The sequence below is a fragment of the Giraffa tippelskirchi genome, chromosome 7 (genome assembly GCF_054371585.1).
Source record: "Giraffa tippelskirchi isolate mGirTip1 chromosome 7, T2T-mGirTip1v1.2.pri, whole genome shotgun sequence".
Taxonomy (NCBI): domain Eukaryota; kingdom Metazoa; phylum Chordata; class Mammalia; order Artiodactyla; family Giraffidae; genus Giraffa; species Giraffa tippelskirchi.
Genome location: NC_137281.1, coordinates 130,373,319 through 130,395,522, shown reverse-complemented (window position 1 = coordinate 130,395,522; position 22,204 = coordinate 130,373,319). Strand labels below are relative to the sequence as shown.

Below are 22,204 nucleotides of genomic sequence, written 5' to 3'. Positions count from 1 at the left end.
TGACCCTGAGGACTATAGCCCCCCAGGCTCCTCTGTCCATGGGATTTCCCAGGCACAAATACTGGAGTGAGTTACCATTTTCATCTCCAGGGGATTTTACCAACCCAGGGTTTATTCAAACCCACGTCTCCTGCTTGACAAGCAGATTCTTGACCACTGAGCCACCTGGGAAGCCCATATCAATTTTGTATAGCTCTTTGAATTAGTACTCTCTTTATCTATCTTTGGCATCTTTTTTGCCATCCCCTCACCTATCACTTTAAACTAATTATGTGAGATCTTTCAGCGTTAATTTTCCATGTTGTGCATTCCCCTTTGATATTTATGATTTGAAGAAGTTCTAGTGTATTTTAATTGGTATTTTAATTTCTGAATTTGCAGAGGTTGAATGCTAGGCACATGCGGGGTCCTTTTTATGGCTTCTATTTTATTTTTCCAGTTTTAAAGTAACTCATTTATATATACTTATTGTTTATTTTCTTTTAAGTGACAATAATGAAACTTCATATGAAAAAATCCCAACAGAAGGGAAAAGAGACAAATATCAAGTGAATTTAAAATGCCAATGAATATGAGTAGGGTCAATAACTCAGTTGTTGGGACTGGCTCAGTTAATTAATATCTCGTTCAGAATTCCTCCCTCCTTAAAAGGGAGTTGGTTATTCAGTGTGAATTTCCTCTGTGGGAACTAGATACTCCATCTGAAATGCCCAGTTTCAGTTTTGTTAAATGGCGTGCCTCCTGTCAGTACTCTCTCCCCTCTGGCCTTGTCTTTGCCCTTCTTCCCTGGTCACACCCTCCCCCTCACCTCCCTCCCTTCCTTTATGAAGACATTTAGTATGGAGAGTTCCTATGTATCCTCATTCTCCCTTTTATTAGTATCTTACATTACTATGGTACATTTGTCACAAATAATGAACTTCATTATTGGTTTTTATCTTTCAGATTTTCAGAAGTTAAATCTAAAATTGCAAGTAAGTGGGGTTCTATTTATTTAACTGTTTTGGATAGGTGATCAAACTACTTATATGAAAAAAAGAAAATCGTCAAAGAAGAGAGTGGAGACAATGTCATCCTCCCACCCCACTGTGAATTTGATTCCTCTTCCTTGAAACAGCTATTAATTATTATCTGTTTCTTGTGTATTCTTCCATAGTATTCTACGGATATCTTGATATAAGCATAGAACGTAAATCATGTATATAATATGTAGAATTTTTTTCTGTGGTCCCCATGTATTTTAAAATTGGGCGCATCCTATACAAATAGCTTGATACCTTGTGTTTTTAACAACATATCTTAGACATTGTTTTTGAATCCATACATACCAGTCTCTCTCTAAAAAAAAAAAAAAACTCATATGACCATTTCAGTACCTATTTAACTCCTTACATGGTAGCTTGAATCTTGTTCTTTAGATTGTATTTTAGGCAGATCATTCCAGATTTCTTGAATAGCCACTATATTTGCAGGCTCTAAGTCACTATTTGGGAACTCACTGATGTTCAAAAATCACCTGTTTTGCCCAAAGTGTACCGTAATAGCCCCAAGAATGTAGTGAATCAAATACCACATGTTGTCTTAAGTTGTAATTTGGTATTGAATCTGCCTTTGTTCATGGTAAAAGCATTTGAACTCTAGTACAGAGTTTGATAGTTCTCTTTACTCTTTCTCTAAAGTCAGGTTTAAGACTTTTCCTTTCTCTTGCTTTCAGAAATGACATCTAGGAGGTTTTTCCCAGCCAGCTGTTTTTTTACATAGTCGTAAATGGAAGTCAGACTATAGGAGCTGATCTGTTCTGCCAGTTGGGAAGATTTTTTGTGTGTGTTGAAAATACAGATTTATATACCTTAGTATATTATAGGGTTTTGATCCAGTACCTGTAATCTCATGATTTTTACAATTCTTTTAAAAGAAAGCTAGATTCGTAGTCATTATATTTATAAAGAAACCATATACTTACAAATAACCTGTGTTCTTTGTCTCATTGTAGCTGAATGACTTTCTATTTTTAGGTAAATACCATGATTTAGAATGCCAGTTGATTCAGGAGTTTACCGGTGCTCAAAGAAGAGGTGAAATCTCCAGAATGAGAGAAGTAGCAGCTGTTTTACTTCATTTTAAGGTACGTAGAAAAAATTTAAAGTGCAGATTAGTCTTAAGGAATGTAGAGATGATGTGAATTCTGTATATTGTTGTTTTGTCACTTAAGTTGTGATTCTTTGTGACCCCATGGACTGTAACCCACCAGGCTCCTCTGTCCATGGAATTTCCCAGGCCAAGAATATTAGAGTGGGTTGCTGTTTCTTTCTCTGGAGGATCTTCCCCACCCAGGGATTGAACCTGTGTTTCCTGCATTGGCAGGCAGATTTTTACCACTGAGCCACCAGGGTGTATTACAGTCTGTGATTTTGCCCTGTTGTTTTAGTGTATCACAGTGTTAATTTTCATTGTTTGGAATAATTTGAAAGTATATTTTTTATATTTCTCCAGAAATGATATTAATTCCTAGGTCTTTAGTATTATTTAAATAAGGATCTTATATTCAGTACTATTAATACTTTATCACTGAATTTTTATATAGTTTGATGTAGAAAATTGTCTTATCTCCCTTCTGGCTGTTTATTGTTTTTTTTAGTCAAAACATTTTATGACATAATTCAGAAGCAAGAAGGCTTGACCTTAAGTGTCCATTGAAATACAAAAACCAGAGAGTAGCTGTTACTGCTAGCCATTTATTGAGGCATAGAGATAGCTTTATTAAATGTAATACCTCTTTTACTGACATTGTTATTGTTATAACTTAACCAAAACAGTGATGTGTATTTCTTTCTTCTTCATAGGGTTATTCTCATTGTGTTGATGTTTATATAAAGCAGTGCCAGGAGGTAACATAACAGTACACTTCATTTGATTTTATTTTATGCTAATTTGTGTTTTAAAAAGCATTTTAAATTATATATTCATTATATAAAATTCCTCTGCTCTTTAGGGTGCTTACTTGAGAAACGATATATTTGAAGATGCAGCAATACTCTGTCAACGGGTGAACAAACAAGTTGGAGATATCTTTAGTAATCCAGAAACAGTACTGGCTAAACTTATTCAAAATGTATTTGAAATCAAACTACAGGTAATTTTAAACAGTGACTAAGTAGTTTTTAAGACAATATGTGTTTTTTTCCCTCTGTTTTAAAAGTTTGTAAAAATTGAGTTTTTCTGTGTAATATCCTTAGGAACAGTAATTCACTTATTAAGTATAGGGGAAAGGCGTGACAGTGTCAAGCTTTAAAACAAAATGTTAAAAGGTGCCACTCATGGTCATCAGAGCATGTGTTTGAAATTATGTGTGTATCAGTAGTAGTAGTAACAGGTGTGATAGATTAGCCTCAGATTTTAATATTCACTGGGCTCTCACCTCGACCAGTTGATAGCATTTTTGAAATGCTAAGAATGATACTTAGCATTGACATTGCTTACCTTATTTTACGTTAGTAGACTAAATTTGAACAAGAATTACAAGATCTATAGAATTTTTATCATATGGCACTGACATGAAAAGAAAAAACTCTAAACGTTTTGTTTACAGCCTTTACTTCCACAGCTCTGTACTTTAAGGCAGCATTTCCTAAACTGTTTACCAGTGGATTCAGCAGTGTTAAATAAATATTGTTTTAAAAACACGACTTTTAATATCCTTTAAAGGTACTAATATGTATTGTGATCCTCTAGAAGTGGAAATGTAATGTACTGCCTTTCCCAATTTTATAGTAATGTCTCTTAGTGTCTCAAAGGACACTAGTGTTACTTAGACTACAGTTTGGGAAATGCTACTTTAAAGAATTGGCCATATTGATACAGCTTCAAGTGTTGTTTTTTGGGATTTTTTTTTCAAAAGACAAGATATTTGAGATTCTTAGTGCTTAATCCCAACACTGATATAAATGTACAAGTAAATACGAGAAGCAGTAAACTAAAAACCTATTTTCTAATTTTTTTTATATTGGTCTATTTCCTATGCATTGCCTTTTCTACTGAATTTTAAGTCAGAACAGTTAAGAATGTGGAGTAATTCTAGAGGAAAAGAATATTGACTATATAATTTAATATTTACTTAATTAACAGAATGTTGACTTTTCTTTGTAGAGCTTTGTGAAAGACCAGTTACAAGAATGTTGGAAGTCTGATGCAGAGCAGTATCTCAAAAGTCTCTATGATTTATACACAAGGTATATTTTTAATTATTAGAAAATAGTAATATCTCACATTTTCTTTTCTTCAAATAGAAAATTGGGAAGTATTCAGGTGTTTTTGAATAACAGTTTGTCAGATAGCAATGTAGCTTTTAGCATTAAATACTTGGCTGTATAGACTAGTATTGTATAAGAGTATCTTTCTTAGCATTTTAACTATTAGATATTATGCTTTATGTTAATACACTTTAATGAAGTATAAAACTTTGTTTAAACTAAGACTTGAGAATTATGTTTTTGATCTTAATTGTAAGTTAGTTCATTATTTAATTTTTTTTTAAGAACGAGTAATAATTACATTTATTTTCAGTTAAAGCTTTAGAAGTTGAGAAAGGGAGTGACAAATTCTTAACAAATGACAGTTTCAGACTTAAGTCTGATGTGAAATTTTGCCTTGTGCTTTTGTAAATGGCAGTGTTATACTTTGTAGAAGCTTCATGTGGAGTTTTTTTCCAATCCTGTTGCTTTTCTTTATTGTCATTTTGAGAAGAGGGTTTTCAAAAGTAACTTTAATCAGGAAGTCTGTTTCAACAGCAGCACTATTGTGAGTCTTATCTTCAGCAGTGAGAAACAGAAAATTAGAGGCAAGTCCAGAGAAGAGAATGAACAGAGGAAGTATTTTGACTTGGTACCATGTCACAAATGGCATACTTGAAGCCATTCTGCCATCGTTGCCATTTCTAGACTGGTTGGTTGCCTCAGTTTCCTCTTGTTGAGTTGTCTCTAGGAGTTTATGGCAGTTTTCAAAACTATGATATTATTTGTAATATACATTCTACTTAAGATATTTATATAACCTTATACAATTGCTCTCTGCATCCTAAGTAACTTCCCAGGGTTTAAGAAATGGTAGTTTAATGTAAGTTTTTCAAAAGTCACATTGTAAAAATATGTATTTCTTAATATTATTATTATTCCTAATATATACATTTATCTTTTCCCCCTCTTTTCCATGAAAAGAACCACAAATCTTTCCAGCAAGTTGATGGAGTTTAACTTAGGTACTGATAAACAGACTTTCTTGTCTAAGCTTATCAAGTCCATTTTCATTTCCTATTTGGAGAGCTACATTGAAGTAGAGACTGGCTATTTGAAAAGCAGAAGTGCTATGATCCTACAACGCTATTATGATTCAAAAAACCATCAAAAGAGATCCATTGGCACAGGAGGGTAAGTGTTTTTGTTAAATGTTATAGTTAAAACTAAAGATATTAAAACCCTTTTTATATTTGGACAACTTGTGAATATTGATAGTCATTAGAATTTTCTGTGAAGAATTCTTTTAATTCAGTTTTTTTATACCATTCATCAAATCCTGTCTTTTGAGCCACATGTTGAAATATTCTCAGTTCAGTCGCTCAGTTGTGTCCAACTCTTTGCGACCCCATGAATTGCAGCACGCCAGGCCTCTCTGTCCATCACCAACTCCCAAAGTCTACCCAAACCCATGTCCATCAAGTCGGTGATGCCATCCAACCATCTCATCCTCTGTCGTCCCCTTCTTCTCCTGCCCCCAATCCTACCCAGCATTAGGGTCTTTTCCAATGAGTCAACTCTTCGCATGAGGTGGCCAAAGTATTGGAGTTTCAGCTTCAGCATCAGTCCTTCCAGTGAACACCCAGGATTGATCTCTTTTAGGATGGATTGATTGGATCTCTTTGCAGTCCAAGGGACTCTCAAGAGTCTTCTCCAACACCACAGTTCAGAAGCATCAATTCTGCGGTGCTCAGCTTTCTTCACCGTCCAACTCTCACATCCATACATGACCACTGGAAAAACCATAGCCTTGACTAGACGTACTTTTGCTAGCAAAGTAATGTCTCTGCTTTTAAATATGCTATCTAGGTTGGCCATAACCTTCCTTCCAAGGAGTAAGCGTCTTTTAATTTCATGGCTGCAGTCACCATCAGCAGTGATTTTGGAGCCCCCAAAAATGAAGTCTGACACTGTTTCCACTGTTTCCCCATCTATTTCCCATGAAGTGATGGGACCAGATGCCATGATCTTCGTTTTCTGATCATTGAGCTTTAAGCCAACTTTTTCACTCTCCTCTTTCACTTTCATCAAGAGGCTGTTTAGTTCTTCTTCACTTTCTGCCATAAGGGTGGTGTCATCCGCATATCTGAGGTTATTGATATTTCTCCCGGCAATCTTGATTCCAGCTTGTGTTTCTTCCAGCCCAGTGTTTCTCATGATGTACTCTGCATATAAGTTAAATAAGCAGGGTGACAATATACAGCCTTGACGTACTCCTTTTCCTATTTGGAACCAGTCTGTTGTTCCATGTCCAGTTCTAACTGTTGCTTCCTGACCTGCATACAGGTTTCTCAAGAGACAGGTCAGATGGTCTGTTATTCCCATCTCTTTCAGAATTTTCCACAGTTTATTGTGATCCACACAGTCAAAGGCTTTGGCATAGTCAATAAAGCAGAAATGGATGTTTTTCTGGAACTCTCTTGCTTTATCGATGATCCAGCAGATACTGGCAATCTGATCTCTGGTTCCTCTGCCTTTTCTAAAACCAGCTTGAACATCTGGAAGTTCACGGTTCACGTATCGCTGAAGCCTGGCTTGGAGAATTTTGAGCATTACTTTACTAGCATGTGCTGCTGCTGCTGCTAAGTCGCTTTAGTCGTGTCCGACTCTGTGCGACCCCATAGACGGCAGCCCACCAGGCTCCGCCATCCCTGGGATTCTACAGGCAAGAACACTGGAGTGGATTGCCATTTCCTTCTCCAGTGCATGAAAGGAAAAAGTGAAAGTGAAGTCGCTCAGTCGTGCCTGACTCTTTGCGACCCCATGGACTGTAGCCTACCAGGCTCCTCTGTCCATGGGATTTTCCAGGCAAGAGTACTGGAGTGGGGTACCATTGCCTTCTCCTACTAGCATGTGAGATGAGTGCAATTGTGCGGTAGTTTGAGCATTCTTTGGCATTGCCTTTCTTTGGAATTGGAACGAAAACTGACCTCTTCCAGTCCTGTGGCCACTGCTGAGTTTTCCAAATTTGCTGGCATATCGAGTGCAGCACTTTCACAGCATCACCTTTGAGGATTTGAAATAGCTCAACTGGAATTCCATCACCTCCACTAGCTTTGTTCTTAGTGATGTTTTCTAAGGCCCACTTGACTTCACATTCCAGGATGTCTGGCTCTAGGTGAGTGATCACACCATTGTGATTATCTGGGTCGTGAAGATCTTTTTTGTACAGTTCTTCTGTGTATTCTTGCCACCTCTTCTTGCTATCTTCTGCTTCTGTTAGGTCCATACCATTTCTGTCCTTTATCGAGCCTATCTTTCCATGAAATGTTCTCTTGGTATCTCTAATTTTCTTGAAGAGATCTCTAGTCTTTCCCGCTCTGTTGTTTTCCTCTATTTCTTTGCACTGATCGCTGAGGAAGGCTTTCTTATCTCTCCTTGCTATTCTTTGGAACTCTGCATTCAGATGGGAATAGCTTTCCTTTTCTCCTTTGCTTTTCGCTTCTCTTCTCTTCCCAGCTATCTGTAAGGCCTCCTCAGACAGCCATTTTGCTTTTTTGCATTTCTTTTCCATGGGGATTGTCTTGATCCCTGTCTGCTGTACAATGTCACGAACCTCTGTCATAGTTCATCAGGCACTCTGTCTATCAGATTTAGTCCCTTAAATCTATTTGTCACTTCCACTGTATACTCAAAAGGGATTTGATCTAGGTCATACCTGAATGGACTAGTGGTTTTCCCTACTTTCTTCAATTTAAGTCTGAATTTGGCAATAAGCAGTTCATGATCTGAGCCACAGTCTGCTCCCGGTCTTGTTTTTGCTGACTGTATAGAGCTTCTCCATCTTTGGCTGCAAAGAATATAATCAATTTGATTTAGGTGTTGACCATCTGGTGATGTCCACGTGTAGAGTCTTCTCTTGTGTTGTTGGAAGAGGGTGTTTGCTATGACCAGTGTGTTCTCTTGGCAAAACTCTATTAGCCTTTGCCCTGCTTCATTCTGTACTCCAAGGCCAAATTTGCCTGTTACACCAGGTGTTTCTTGACTTCCTACTTGAAATATTCTAATATAACATTATTAAAATGTAAAACAGAGTACCAGTGCCATGAAAAGTTCCTCCCACCCTCTCTCCTTTCCTTTTTTCAGACTGAGTTAATTATTCCAGGTTATTAACTAGGAAGTAAATTGTTTTATTGCTGCTGTTGCGGGTGTGGTTAAAAAGAACAAAAACCCCTGCAAATTGATACCCTCAGATTTTTAAATGACTTGGGCATGAACTTGTTTAAGTAATACATTAAAACCTGAATTTACTCACATCCTAGAAGAAAATAAAATGATTTGCTGTAAGAATTGGTGGCAGCTCAGTAATCTAGATCTTACCTATCTGGAATTTAGTTGATTCTAGGATGAATCAAAATGACTTTTGTGGAGCCATATAGTCTGAGTTGATGGTTTATATAATATGCATACAGCTAAATCAGCTTCTTATTTCCAAGCTTGTTACATATTAAATAATGATCATGGAGAGATTATAATTAGGAATAAGAAGTGACATCTGAAAGGCAATAGTAAGTAAAAGAGAAAAACTAAAAAACAACCATAAGAATCTTTTTTAAAAGTTCACAATCTGGAGCTATATATTCCATTAATAGGAACAAAAGTAATCTAGCCTTCTATAAATATATATATTTGAAGAAGGCAATGGCACCCTACTCCAGTACTCTTGCCTGGAAAATCCCATGAACAGAGGAGCCTGGTGGACTGCAGTCCATGGGGTCGCTGAGTCGGACACGACTGAGTGACTTCACTTTGACTTTTCACTTTCATGCATTGGAGAAGGAAATGGCAACCCACTCCAGTATTCTTGCCTGTAGAATCCCAGGGATGGGGGAGCCTGGTGGGCTGCCATCTATGGGGTCGTAATAAATGTTCTTAATAACCCTCAGTCATTTAGAAAAGCTAAATTATGTTTAATGGTATTAAAGAAATATACAATATGCTTAAGTAGTTAGTATATTTAAAAAGCTTTAAAATTTTAAAGTTAGTTTTAAGTGGGGCCATTTAATTATCTGAAATATTAGCTTACTTCGAAAAGCCTACTTCCTAAGGAAACCAAACAAGGAGTTTTTGACTATTGAGTCAGAATTGTAGAGCTAAATATTGAGTCAGAATTGTAGAGCTAAAAGAGACTTTAGAGATAACAACTGCAAATCTAGTCACTTTTCATATGACAGTCTTCTATTTAAAGATTAATGGAACTACTTATTGAAATGAGAAGTTTTAGGTCTCCTTCTATTGGTCCATTTTTCTTCTTTTTATTAGTTCATGTATACTAAGTTTGAGAGTACTTGAAATTGAAATCTATGTATAGTAGTCTTCTTTTTTCATTTGTTTCTGTTCACTAGTATTCAAGATCTGAAAGAGAGAATTAGACAACGTACCAACTTACCACTGGGGCCAAGTATCGATACTCATGGAGAGACTTTCCTGTCCCAGGAAGTGGTGGTTAATCTTTTGCAAGAAACCAAACAAGCCTTTGAAAGATGTCATAGGGTAAGAATTGTACATTTATTTAATTTATATATATCTGTGTATTTTAAATTTTGCTTGTTTATACTAAAATGTAGCTCTGCTCTCTGGTTATGAACACCTGTTTATTATAATAAAAAAGTAGGATTTTTGTTTAGGGAACAGAATACTTTTAAATTGTTTAGAAGTATATTTTAATATGATTTTAAATGAGCATACAAAATTTTCTTCAGTGAGATATTAAATCAAGATATGAAAGTGAGGATTAGAACCAGATCATAAAAAAATACAGCATTAGGGAGAGAAGGCTGTTTTAAGAACAGATATCAAAGGAAAGGAAAAATTGACTCCATTAAAAATTTAGAATGTCTTCAACAAACACACTTTAACAAAGTTAACAATTAAGCCAGGGTATGAAAAGAAGACTTTAACCAGTTTTAGTAGCAGAAGATTTATAAAACAAATAATACTTGTTAGTAATTGTACAGCACATACTATGTTCCAGGCACTATTCCAAGCACTTTAGGTATGCATTAACTCATTTAGTAATTGTAACATTTCTGTGGGGTTGTTATCTCTGTTTTACAGAGGAAGAAACGGAGCTACATATTTCTTAAGTATGAAATTGAGAGTTGAGGTAGTCTTAATTTTTTATGTGTATGATGTATGTGGTCTATATATTTATATTGATGGATCAATATAGACTATATATAAGTGTAAATCGATAGAAAACAAGTCAAAGGCTATGTATAAATACAGAAAATGTGAGTTATCAATGATATTTAGTCTCACTGGTGGGAAATGCAACTTAAGACAGGGAAAATACTAATTCTCGATAGGTTGGCAGAAATTTTGTTGATACTGTTGGTAAGGATGTGGAGCAATAGAAGTTCTTATACACTGTCAGTGGGAGTAGTAATTGGTATTCTTTGGAGAGTAATTTGTTAATTTCCTAGAGAATTTTTAGGTTCACAGGACATGTCTAACATCATAAGCTACATTGTTTATCATGGTGAAAAATTAGAAGCAAACTAAGTGTGCTGTAGAAAGAATTGATAAAGTGACATTGTTCATATACTAGAAAGCTAATGTACCAATTTAAATAACTAAACTAGAGTTACATGTATCAGCATGAGTAAATCTCAAAAATATAATGTTTAGTGGAAAGAACAAGATGGGGAAAGATATATTCATTATACCACAATATAAAGTTTTAAAAAGTAAAAATATTTTGTTCAGGAGCATACACAACATGGGTGTGATAAACAGTTTCAGAGTAGTGGTTGTCTTGGGAGGAATACCTAAGGCACTTTATAATGTTGGACTGCCCCTGCCACCACAGAAGAAAAAAAATCTGAAGTACATTTGGAAAAATGTTAAGATATGACACCTCAGGGTATGTGATGGCTATATTTGATACAGTAATAGCTCTACTCTTCTGAATACTGGAAATATGTTCAAATAGTTCTACACCATCAGCTCATCAAACCTGAAGCTGTCAACATATTTATTGTTTTGAGTCACAGTGTGTGCTTAGTCACTTTAGTCGTGTCCAACTCTGTGCAACCCTGTGGGGTGTAGCCCGCCAGGCTCCTCTGTCCAAGGGATTCTCTAGGCAAGAATACTGGAGTGGGTTGCCATGCCCTTCTCCAGGGGATCCTCCCAATGCAGGGATTGAAGCTAGGTCTGTTATATCTCTGGCATTGGCAGGCAAGTTCTTTACCAAGCACCACCTGGGAAGCCCTTGAGTCACACTCAGTAACTAGATCTAAATCATGACCTTCTGTCTGGATAATGGCCAAATTGAAAATCAGTTTAATTCATTGCTGTCTGATCTAACAGACATTATTTTGTGTTTACTTTGTACCACCTGCCATATTAGGCATTAACGTTATAAGTACAAAACATACACATTACTTTTGAATAGTGGGAAAAGAGGTAGATATATAAATAATTAGTGCAAGTAGATATACACTATGTATATAGTGACAGATTTCCTCTTCTTGGGCTCTAAAATCACTGCGAATGGTGACTGCAGCCATGAAATCAGAAGACAATTGCTTCTTGGTAGGAAAGCTGTGACAGACCTAGACAGTATATACTGTGCTGACAAAGGTCCGTATAGTCAAGGCCGTGGTCTTCCCAGTGGTCATGTACAGTTGGGAGAGCTGGACTGTAAAGAATGCAGAGCACCAAGAATTTATGCCTTCGAACTGTGGCACTGGAGAAGACTCCTGAGAATACCTTGGACAGCAAGATCAAACCAGTCAATCTTAACAGAAATCAACCTTGAATACTCGTTGGAAGGACTGATGCTAAAGCTGAAGCTCCAGTCATCTGATGTGAACAGCTGACTCATTGGAAAAGTCCCTGTTACTGGAAAATATTGAGGGCAGAAGGAAAAGAGGACGTCAGAGGATGAAATGGCTGGATGGCATCACCGATGTGATGGACATGAACTTGGCCAAACTTCGGGAGATGGTGAGGGACAGGGACGCCTGGCGTGATACATTCCATGAGGTTGCAAAGAGTCGAACAGGACTGGGTGACTGAACAGCACAGCAACAACAGATATACACTGTTGAGACCTGAAGAGGAAGCAGCCGGCTCTGACTGGTTAGGAAATTGAGGACGAGTATTTTTCAGGGAAGATTTCAAAAAAGAGAGGACATTTGAGGTCTGGGTCTCGAAAAATAAATAGGGTATCTTCAAGAAGATGATTCTGGCAGGCGGTTTCAGGAAAAGAGAATATTACATGCACAAAGACATATACAGAGAATAATCATGCAGCATGAAATGCTTGAACTGAAAAAGGATATGGGGAAAGGGATGAGACAGGAATTTGAAAATGTAGACAAAAACTCTTTGTATACCATACTTAGAAATTTGGACTTGACCTTGTTAGATGTTGTTGGAAATATTAAAGGATATAAAACAGAGCAGTGTAATGAGAAGATTGGGTGAATTTTTCTTTTTTAAAAAAACTTAGTAATGTCGAGATACAATTGACATTCAGTAGACTGCATGTATTTGAACTGTACAGTTTGATAACTTTGGTAAATTATGTGTACATTTGTGAAGCTATAGTGCAATCAAAGTAATGAACAGATCATTACCCCCAAAGTTTCCTTTTCTACTTGTAAATTCTCCTTTTCTCCTCCCTCTATTTCTGTCCTCAGGCAACTGTGACCTCCTTCACTGTAGATTAGTTGTCAAAAAAAAGTTGTCAAGACTCAGGACTGAGTCTTGAAAACTAAATAGAATTTTTCAAGAAGTTGATTAATTTTCTAGAATTTTTAATAAATGGGATTATAATACAGTATATGCATGTGTTTCTGGATTCTTTAACTCAGCATAAATGTTTTGAAATTCATTCATGTTGTGTGTATTAGTATGTTCTTTTATTGCTGAATAGTATTTTATTGCATGGAAAAGAAATGAAAGTGTTAGTTGCTCAGTCATGTCCGACTGTTTGTGACCCATGGACTTCTCTGTCCATGGAATTCTCCAGGCAAGAATACTGGAGTGGGTAGCCGTTTTCTTCTCCCAGGGATCTTCCCGACCCAGGGATTGAACCGTGGTCTCCTGCATTAAAGGCAGATTCTTCACTGTTTTGTTTATCCACTTACCTATTGATGGCAGTTTAGATTGGCTCCAGTGTTTGTTAAAAATGAAGCTGCTTTGAACACTCATGTATATATCTTTATGCAGACATACACTTTCATTTCTCCTTAGTAACATTTTTAAAAATTGAGTTCTTATTTCTTGACAGTTGTATATCTAATTAAAACTCATTTTTTTTAAAGTTTAAAGTTAAGTTGCTCAGTTGTGTCCGATTCTTTGCAACCCCATGGACTGTAGCCTACCAGGCTCCTCCGTCCATGGAATTTTCCAGGCAAGAGTACTGGAGTGGGTTGCCATTTCTTTCTCCAGGGGATCTTCCCAACCCAGGGATTGAACCTGGGTCTCCCGCACTGCAGGCAGACGCTTTACTGTCTGAGCCACCAGGGAAAAACTCATTTATCAGATACCTAATCTGCAGATTTTTTTTTCAGTCTGCGGTTTGTCTTTTTCATATCTAAACAGTATTTCAAGGAATAGAAGTTATTATCTTTGACACTTTTCTGTTATGGGAGGTATTTTTGGTAACATATATAAGGAATCATTGTGTAACCTAAGGTCACAAAGATTTCCTTTTATATTTTCTTTTATTGTATTTGTTTCCTTTAAGTTCTCTTTCTTTTTTAAAAGACGTTTAAAATTTTTATATGATTTTGAAAGGTTACTCTCTTTACACTTACTACAAAATATTGACTATATTCTCCACATCGTACAATACCTTGAGCCTGTCTTATGCCTAATAATTTGTGTCTCCTACACCATATCCATATATCCCCCCACAGTGGTAACCACTAGTTTGTTCTCTGTATCTATGAGTCTGCTTCTTTTTTGTTGTATTCACTAGTTTGTTGTACTTTTTAGATTCCACGTATGTGATATCATACACTATTTCTCTTTCTCTGATTTATTTCACTTAGCATAGTGCTGTGCAGGTCCTTCCGTGTTGCTGCAAATGGCAACATTTTCAATTTTTTATGGCTGAGTAGTACTCCATTCTGTATATATACCACATATTCTTATCCATTCATCTGTTAATGGCACTTAGGTTGCTTCCCTATCTTGGCAATTGTGAATAACGCTGCCGTGGTAAATAACGCTGCCGTGAACATTGGGATGAGTGCATCTTTTTGGATTCGTGTTTTTGTTTTTTTGGTATGTACCCAGGTATGGAATTGTTGGGTCTTACGATAATTCTACTGTCAGTTGTTTGAGGAACCTCCATACTGTTTTTCATAGTGGCTGCACCAGTTTACATTCCTACTAACATTTTGCTAGGGTTCCCTTTTCTCCACATCGTTGCCAACACTTGTTGTTTGTAGACTTGATAGCCATTCTGTATGAGGTGTGTGTTTTGATTTGCATTTCTCTGATGATTAATGATGTTGAGGATCTTTTCATCTGTCTGCTGGCCATCTGTTTGTCACCTTTGGAAAAATGTCTGTTTAGATTCTCTGCCCAAATTTTAATCAGTTTTTTAAAAAAAAATATTGAGTTATATGACTTTTTAATATTTTTGGATATTAATAATCTCTTACCTTGCATATCATTTGCAAATATCTTATCCCATTCAGTATGTTGCTTTTTTGTTTTGCTGATGGTTTCCTTTGCTGTGCTAAACTTTTAAAAGTTTGATTGTGTGCCATTTTGTTTTTGCTTTTGTTTCTCTCCTCTTACTTTAGGAGACAGATCTGAAAAATATTGCTAAGACTTATGTCAAAGAGCATACTGCCTGTGTTTTCTTCTGAGAATTTAATACTATACTTTTTTGATCACTATAACTGAAAATTTTGAATCAGGTAGTGAAAATCCTCTAACATTTCCATAGGAGGCGTTTTCATATAATTCACATGATTAATTTGTCAGTTTCTGGGGGGAAAGAAGTTTGGTATTTTGACTGAAGTTACTTTGAATCTATAGTTATTTGTGCAGAAGTGACATTTTAGCAAAACTGAGTTTTCAGATACAGTTGATTTTTATATGTTAATTTTATACCTTTAACGTGACCTAACTCACTTATTCTGATAATGTTTCTTGTAGATTCCAAAGGATTTTCTGTATAGAGTATCATGTTGTCTGCTAATGAAGTCAGTTTTAACTTATTCCTTTCAATATAGATGCCTGTTTTGTTCTCTTGCTTTGTTGCACTGGTCAGAACCTCTACTACAATGCTGAATATAAGTGGCGAGAGCATACACCTTGCATTATTCTTAATGTATTGTCTTTTATCATTAATATGATTCCAGCTGTAGGTTTTTCCTTTTTTAAAAAATTTTTTATTGAAATATAGTTGATTTGTAATATCATGTAAGTTTCAGAATATGTGTATGTGTGTGTGTGTTAGTAGCTCCATCACATCCAACTCTTTGTAACCCCATGGACTGGCGTCCACCAGACTCCTGTCCACGGGATTTTCCAGGCACAAATACTGGAGTGAGTAGCCATTCCCTTCTCTTGGGTATCTTCCCAACCCAGGGATTGAACCCAGGTCCCCTGCGTTGCAGGCAGACTTTACTGTCTGAGCCACCAGAGAAGCCTAAGTTTTAGGCGTAGAGCATAGCAGTTCAGCTATACATATATATATGTGTGTGTATATATATTTTTTCCCTTATAGATTGTTACATAATATTAAGTATAGTTGCCTGTGCTATACAGTAGGTCATTGTTGGTTGTCTATTTTATGCATAGTTTTATGTATATGTTAATCCCAGCCTTAACAGCCTTTATCCTTCCCCCATCCCCTTTTTCCCTTTGGTAACCATAAGTTTGTTTTCTGTGTCTGTGAGTCTCTTTCTGTTTTGAAAATAAGTTCATTTGTGTCTTCTTTTTCTTTTAGATTCTACAAATAAGCTATATTGTATGATATTTGTCTTTGTCTGACTTACTTTACTTACTATGATAACCTCTAGGTCCATACACACACACATACATATACATACACTCATATATGTGTTTGTGTGTGTGTGTGCTTAGTTGTGTCTGATTCTTGGCAGCCCCATGGACTGTAGCCTACCAAGTTCCTCTGTCCGTGGAATTTTCCAGGCAAGAATACTGGAGTGGGTTGCCATTTCCTACTCCAGGGGATCTTCCTGACCAGAGATCAAACCTGCGTCTCTTGCATTGCAGGCGGATTCTTTACCACTTAGCCACCAGAGAAACCCTGTTTGATTAGGACCCATTTGTTTTTCATAGATGCTCTTTATCAGATTAAGGAAATTCTTTTATTCATAATTTTCTGGGTGTTTTTATAAGGATGGATATTAGGCTTTGTCAAATGCTTTTTTATTGTTATTCTGTTAATGTTGCGAATTACGTTGATAGATTTCCAAATGTTAACCTTGCATTCTTTCAATAAACCCTGCCTTGGCCATCATGTATTATCCTATTTATGTATCGTTGGATTAGGTTTACTAAACTTTTGTTAAGAATTTTTGTGTTTGTGTTCACAAAGTATATTGATTTATACATATTTTTTTCTCATAATGTCTTTGTAGCTTTGGTATCAAGGTAATGTTGGCCTCATAGAACGAGTTGGAAAATATTCCTTCCTCTTTAATTTTCTAGAAGAGTTTGGTAAAATTAGTGTTATATCTTCCTTAAATATTTGATAGAAATTAGCGAAGTCTTTTGTGCCTGTAGTTTTAAAATTTGTGAGTATTTTTAACTACAAATTCAACTTCTTTAGTAGCTATGGAACTATTTTAGTTACCTATTTCTTTTAAAGTGAGCTTTGGTAGTTTGTGTCCTTTAAGATTTGTATATTTCACACAGATTGTTGAATTTATTGGGAGTAAGTTGTTCATGTTATTGCCTTATCCTTTTTTTTAATGGTCAGTTGATTTTTGTGTGTGTGTTTTTTTAATTGAAAAACATTGTTTAAAGTTTTGTGTTAATTTCTATTGTATAGCAATGTGATCCAGTTATGTATATAATATATATAGTATTATATATAATATGTATATGCTTTTTCATTATAGGTCATTATAAGGTATTGAATATAGTTTGCTGTACTTTACAGTATGACTTTCTTATTTATTACATATATAGTAGCTTATTATCTTTTTAAAACCTGTTGAATCTATAGTGATGTCACCTGTTCATTTTTGATGATTTGTGTCTTGTGTGTGTGATATAGGTTTATCAGTTTATTGGTTTCCCTGGAGAATCAGCTTTGGTATCATTGATTTTCCTGTTTTGTATTTCATGGATGTCCACTCTTTATTATTTCTTTTCCTTTTGCTTACCTGGGCTTCATTTGACCTTCTTTATGTGTTTTTTTAAGGTGGAAGGTGAGATCATTGATTAGAGACCCTTCTTATTTTCTTATATAAGGATTTAATATTATAACTTTCTCTTTAAGATGCTGCTTTAGCTTCATACAACAAATTTTTATTTGTTGTGTTTATTTTCATTCAGTTCAAAATACTTTTAAATTTCCCTTTTGATTTCTATTGGCTGAAGAGTAGCTTAGAAGTGTGTTATATCATTTCCAGATATTAGAGGATTTTTTAGATATCTTTCTGTTAATGATTTCAGTTTGATTCTGTTGTGGTTAGAGGATGTATTTTGTATGATGTGAATCCATTTGAAATTTATTGAGACTTGTTTTTTAGCCCAGAATATGATCCATCTTGGTAAATGTTTTATGAATACTTAAAGAAAATGTATATCCTAATGTTGTTGAATAGCATGTTCTATGAATGGCATTTAAGTCCAATTGGTTAACAGTTATTTTTGTCTTGTATATCCTCACAAATTTTTCAGTCTACTTCTTCTTTCAATTATGCATGAATATTTGGATGTAGAGAGGAGGAATGTGGAAAATGGCTTGCTAATGGCATTTGTAAAGCATCATTGAGCAAAGAAGGGAGGTGAGAGTTGTGGTAGAGAAGGGTAAAGGTTGGGGTGGTATTAAGACCAGCAGGGGAATCAAGTAATACCAAACTAATAATTATAAGCAGTAGAGATTTAGAGAATTTTAAGTGGGTTATGCACTTTTAACACCCAGCTGTATATATCAGATAACAAGCATTACTCTCAGAGGGAGCATGAATAGAGATGACAAATAGGCAACAATCAATTGATTAATAATATAGGTAACAGTTACAAGAAGTTGAGAGGTTATTTTCCAACATTTTAAGAGGGATTTAATTTTCTCAGCATAACTACTAATGATTCTTTTATTAAGTAGTTAATCAGCAGCAGCAACATCAACATCAAAATGAACACTTATTGTTGTGAACTTATGTGCCAGACAGTAAGCTAAAAATACCTTACATGTATTTTCATACTTTATTTTCATCTCAAGGCTAGGATGTAAGTACCATTAATACTATTCCTACCTTACAGATGAAGAAATTGAGACTTGGTGGGGTTAAATAACATCTCAAGTGTTCACTCAATAGGAAGTGATGAAGATGGGATTGAGCCTTACCTATTTTATAGTGTCTATTATTGATTTCCCCATCCCCACCCTCCAATAAAATGAAGAATCCTTTCTGGTTCTGAGTTTTACTAGAATAGCTTTTATTCAGTAACTGACTCTCAGACTTCTTTTACTATGACATTAAGAAAGGCATTTTACATGGCAGTTGAGTGTACATTTATTATATGTACTTATGTGTATATTATGTTTGTGTGTATTTCTTTAAAACATACTTGGCTTTAAAGTGTACCTGAGACTTTATTTTCTATTGGTTCTCTCTCTCTCTCTCTCTCCTTTTCTTTCTTTCCTGTCACAGTTAACATGGATTGCAATCCAGGTCAGAAAACAGTAATCTTATTTAAGCCGGAGAATTGTAGACAAATAGGGAACACTGTAACTATACGTATATGAGAAAGGCATTTTGGGTGGGCAGAAGAGATTTAAGTTACCATTTGACACCAGAACATGATGTCTTATACAAAGTAGATTGCTTTTGAAAAAAAAAAAGTTGCCTTTTTTAAAGGTAAACCTGAGGAGTGATGTATTTGGTTTTTCTTTTTAAAGCTCTCTGATCCTTCTGATTTACCAAGGAATGCCTTTAGAATTTTTACCATTCTTGTGGAATTTTTATGTATTGAACATATTGATTATGCCTTGGAAACAGGACTTGCTGGTAAGTACATTTATTTGTATTATACTTCATGTTAAACTCCTTTGACCCTGTTTGGTTAAACTGTAGGCATACTGTTGTTTTATATATATTCATCTCTGTCAATGCAGCAAAATGCTTTTTGAACTTCCTGTAGTGCAAGGATTTGTCAAATGCTAAAAGCTATACAAAGACACAGTTCTCATGTTGCTTACATTGAGCAGGGCAGGATAAGCTATGTAAGTCACAGCAGTGTATGGCAGAGTGTAATACAATGCTGTAAGTTATTAAATGCCAAGGGAGCAGAAATGGAAATAACAGGAATTCTGCTTGAGACAGTTGAGTAATGTAAAGTTTGGAAAAGAAAATAAGCCTTGTCAATAAACGTGGAAAGGAATAGATTCATATGAAATTTTTTCTTTTGTTTTTGGCCTTTTAGGTTTACTGATATTAATAAGATAATAATGACCTCTTCCCTAAATTCTAGTCCCATTAGTTCAGTTGCCTCCTTGACTTCTCTCATCTGTTCTGTGTTCATCTCAAATTTAATGTATCCAAAATGAAACTCTTTATCTTCCATCTAAACTTCCTTTCCCATTATTTCTCATGTCTTTAAAAGGCACTGCTATTTACTGTTTTCTCAAGCCCCAAACCCAGGAGTTGCCATAATTCTTTTCATCAAACCTGAAAACCAGCAAATCTGTCAGCAAATCCTGTCTATATACTGTCAAACATAACTCAAATTTGCCTACTTTTCTCCATCTCCATTGATGCCAACCTGATTTAAACATCATGATCTCCATCTGCTCCTAACTGGTCTCTCTGTATGTTCTTACCTTTCCAAACAACTGACTCCATGTAACAGTCATACTATAAATTTAAGGGTCTTAAATTTTTTTTGTTTAAGACCTTTTAGTGGTTTCCTATTACACTTAGGGGGAAAACAGCAACAAACTCTTCATAAAAGCATAGTTTTAATCTGGCCTTCTCTTGTATATTCATCCTCATCTCATCTGCATTTCCCTTCACTACCCCAGCCACTCTGGCCTTTATTCTTTTTCCTCACTCAGATTCTTTGCACTTGGTGTCCCCCCTTCCCAACCCCCATTGCTTTTTCTTCAGCTCTTCTCATGTCTAGCTTTTCAGCCTTCTGATCTTAACTAAGGTGCCACATTTTTAGAGAGTCTTTTGTTGATGGACCTAGCTAAAGTGACCCACTTCTCCCAGCCTAGTTACTCATTATTTCATCATTGAATTAACTTTTTTCATAGCACTTGTTGCAATAAAATTTTCATCTATTGGTATTTCCCTCACTCATTGAACATATACTTAAGTACTTACTCTTATGAACTTACATTCTTACGGAAAAGATAGACAAAGTACAGTGAATAAAAATAAAATTGAATAAGAAATAGAGAATAGTAATGGGAGGTAGAATGGGAATTCATGGGAAAGAGGGCTTTTTTAGAAAGGATGGTCAGAGAAGGGCTCTCTGAGAAGACATGAATCAGCTGAATGAAGTGAAGGAATAATATTTGGAGAAGTATTTTAAGCAGAGAGAATGGCATGTAAGTTCTCTTAGATAGGAATCTTATTTGTCTTAATTGCATTATAGTCTAGCACCTAGAAAGCTAGTAGAGGTGATGGAATTCCAGCTGAGCTAGTTCAAATCCTAAAAGATGATGCTGTTAAAGTGCTGTACTCAATATGCCAGCAAATTTGGAAAATTCATCAGTTTTTGAAAATTCAGGCCACAGGACTGGAAAAGGTCAGTTTTCATCCCAATCCCAAGGAAAGGCAGTGCCAAAGTATGTAAACTACTACACAATCACACTCATCTCACATGCTAGCAAAGTAATGCTCAAAATTCTCCAAGCGAGGCATTAACAGTACATGAACTGAGAACTTCCAGGTGTACAAGCTGGGTTTAGAAAAGGCAGAGGAACCAGAGATCAAATTGCCAACATCTGTTGGATCATAGAAAAAGCAAGAGAATTCCAGAAAAACATCTGCTTCATTGACTACACTAAAGCCTTTGACTGTGTGGATCACAACAAACTGGAAAATTCTTAAAGAGATTGGAATACCAGGCCACCTTACCTGCCTCCTGAGGAATCTGTATGCAGGTCAAGAAGCAACAGTTAGAACTGGACATGGAACAACCGACTGGTTCAAAATTGGGAAAAGAGTGTGTCAAGGCTGTATGTTGTCACCTTGCTTGTTTAACTTACATACAGAGTACATTATGCGAAATGACGGGCTGGATGAAACAGAAGCTGAAATCAAGATTGCAAAGAGAAATATCAATAACATCAGATATAGAGATGATACCACCCTTACAACAGAAAACGAAGAGAAACTAAAGAGCCTCATGATGAAAGTGAAAGAGTGCAAAAGCTGGCTTAAAACTCAACATTCAAAAATCTAAGATGGCATCCGGTCCCATCATTTCATGGCACATAGATGGAGAAACAATGGAAACAGTGACAGACTTTATTTTCTTGGGCTCCAAAATCACTGCAGATGGTGACTGCAGCCATGAAATTAAAGGACGCTTGTTCCTTGGAAGAAAAGCTATGACCAACCTAGACAGCATATTAAAAAGCAGAGACATTGCTTTACCGACAAAGATCCATCTAGTCAAAACTATGGTTTTTTTCAGTAGTCATGTGTAGATGTGAAAGCTGGACAATAAAGAAAGTTGAGCGCTGAAGAATTGATACTTTTGAACTGTGGTGTTGGAGAAGACTCTTG

At 35.8% G+C, this 22,204-nt stretch overlaps 1 protein-coding gene across 4 annotated transcripts in view; it reads left to right on the top strand.

Moving 5' to 3' along the window:
* Window positions 1-22,204, top strand: part of EXOC5 (exocyst complex component 5) — a 53,877-nt gene that overhangs the window by 22,683 nt on the left and 8,990 nt on the right. For all 4 annotated transcript variants that reach the window (XR_014059348.1, XM_081509580.1, XM_081509579.1 and 1 more), the window contains exons 6-13: window positions 946-974; window positions 2,016-2,125; window positions 2,844-2,888; window positions 2,993-3,133; window positions 4,147-4,229; window positions 5,214-5,423; window positions 9,635-9,782; window positions 19,366-19,474. Coding sequence is in view for 3 of the 4 variants with exons in the window: in XM_081509580.1 (XP_081365706.1) it covers window positions 946-974; window positions 2,016-2,125; window positions 2,844-2,888; window positions 2,993-3,133; window positions 4,147-4,229; window positions 5,214-5,423; window positions 9,635-9,782; window positions 19,366-19,474 (875 nt within the window). In the remaining variant the exon portion in view is untranslated. The remainder of the gene's footprint in view (window positions 1-945; window positions 975-2,015; window positions 2,126-2,843; window positions 2,889-2,992; window positions 3,134-4,146; window positions 4,230-5,213; window positions 5,424-9,634; window positions 9,783-19,365; window positions 19,475-22,204) is intronic.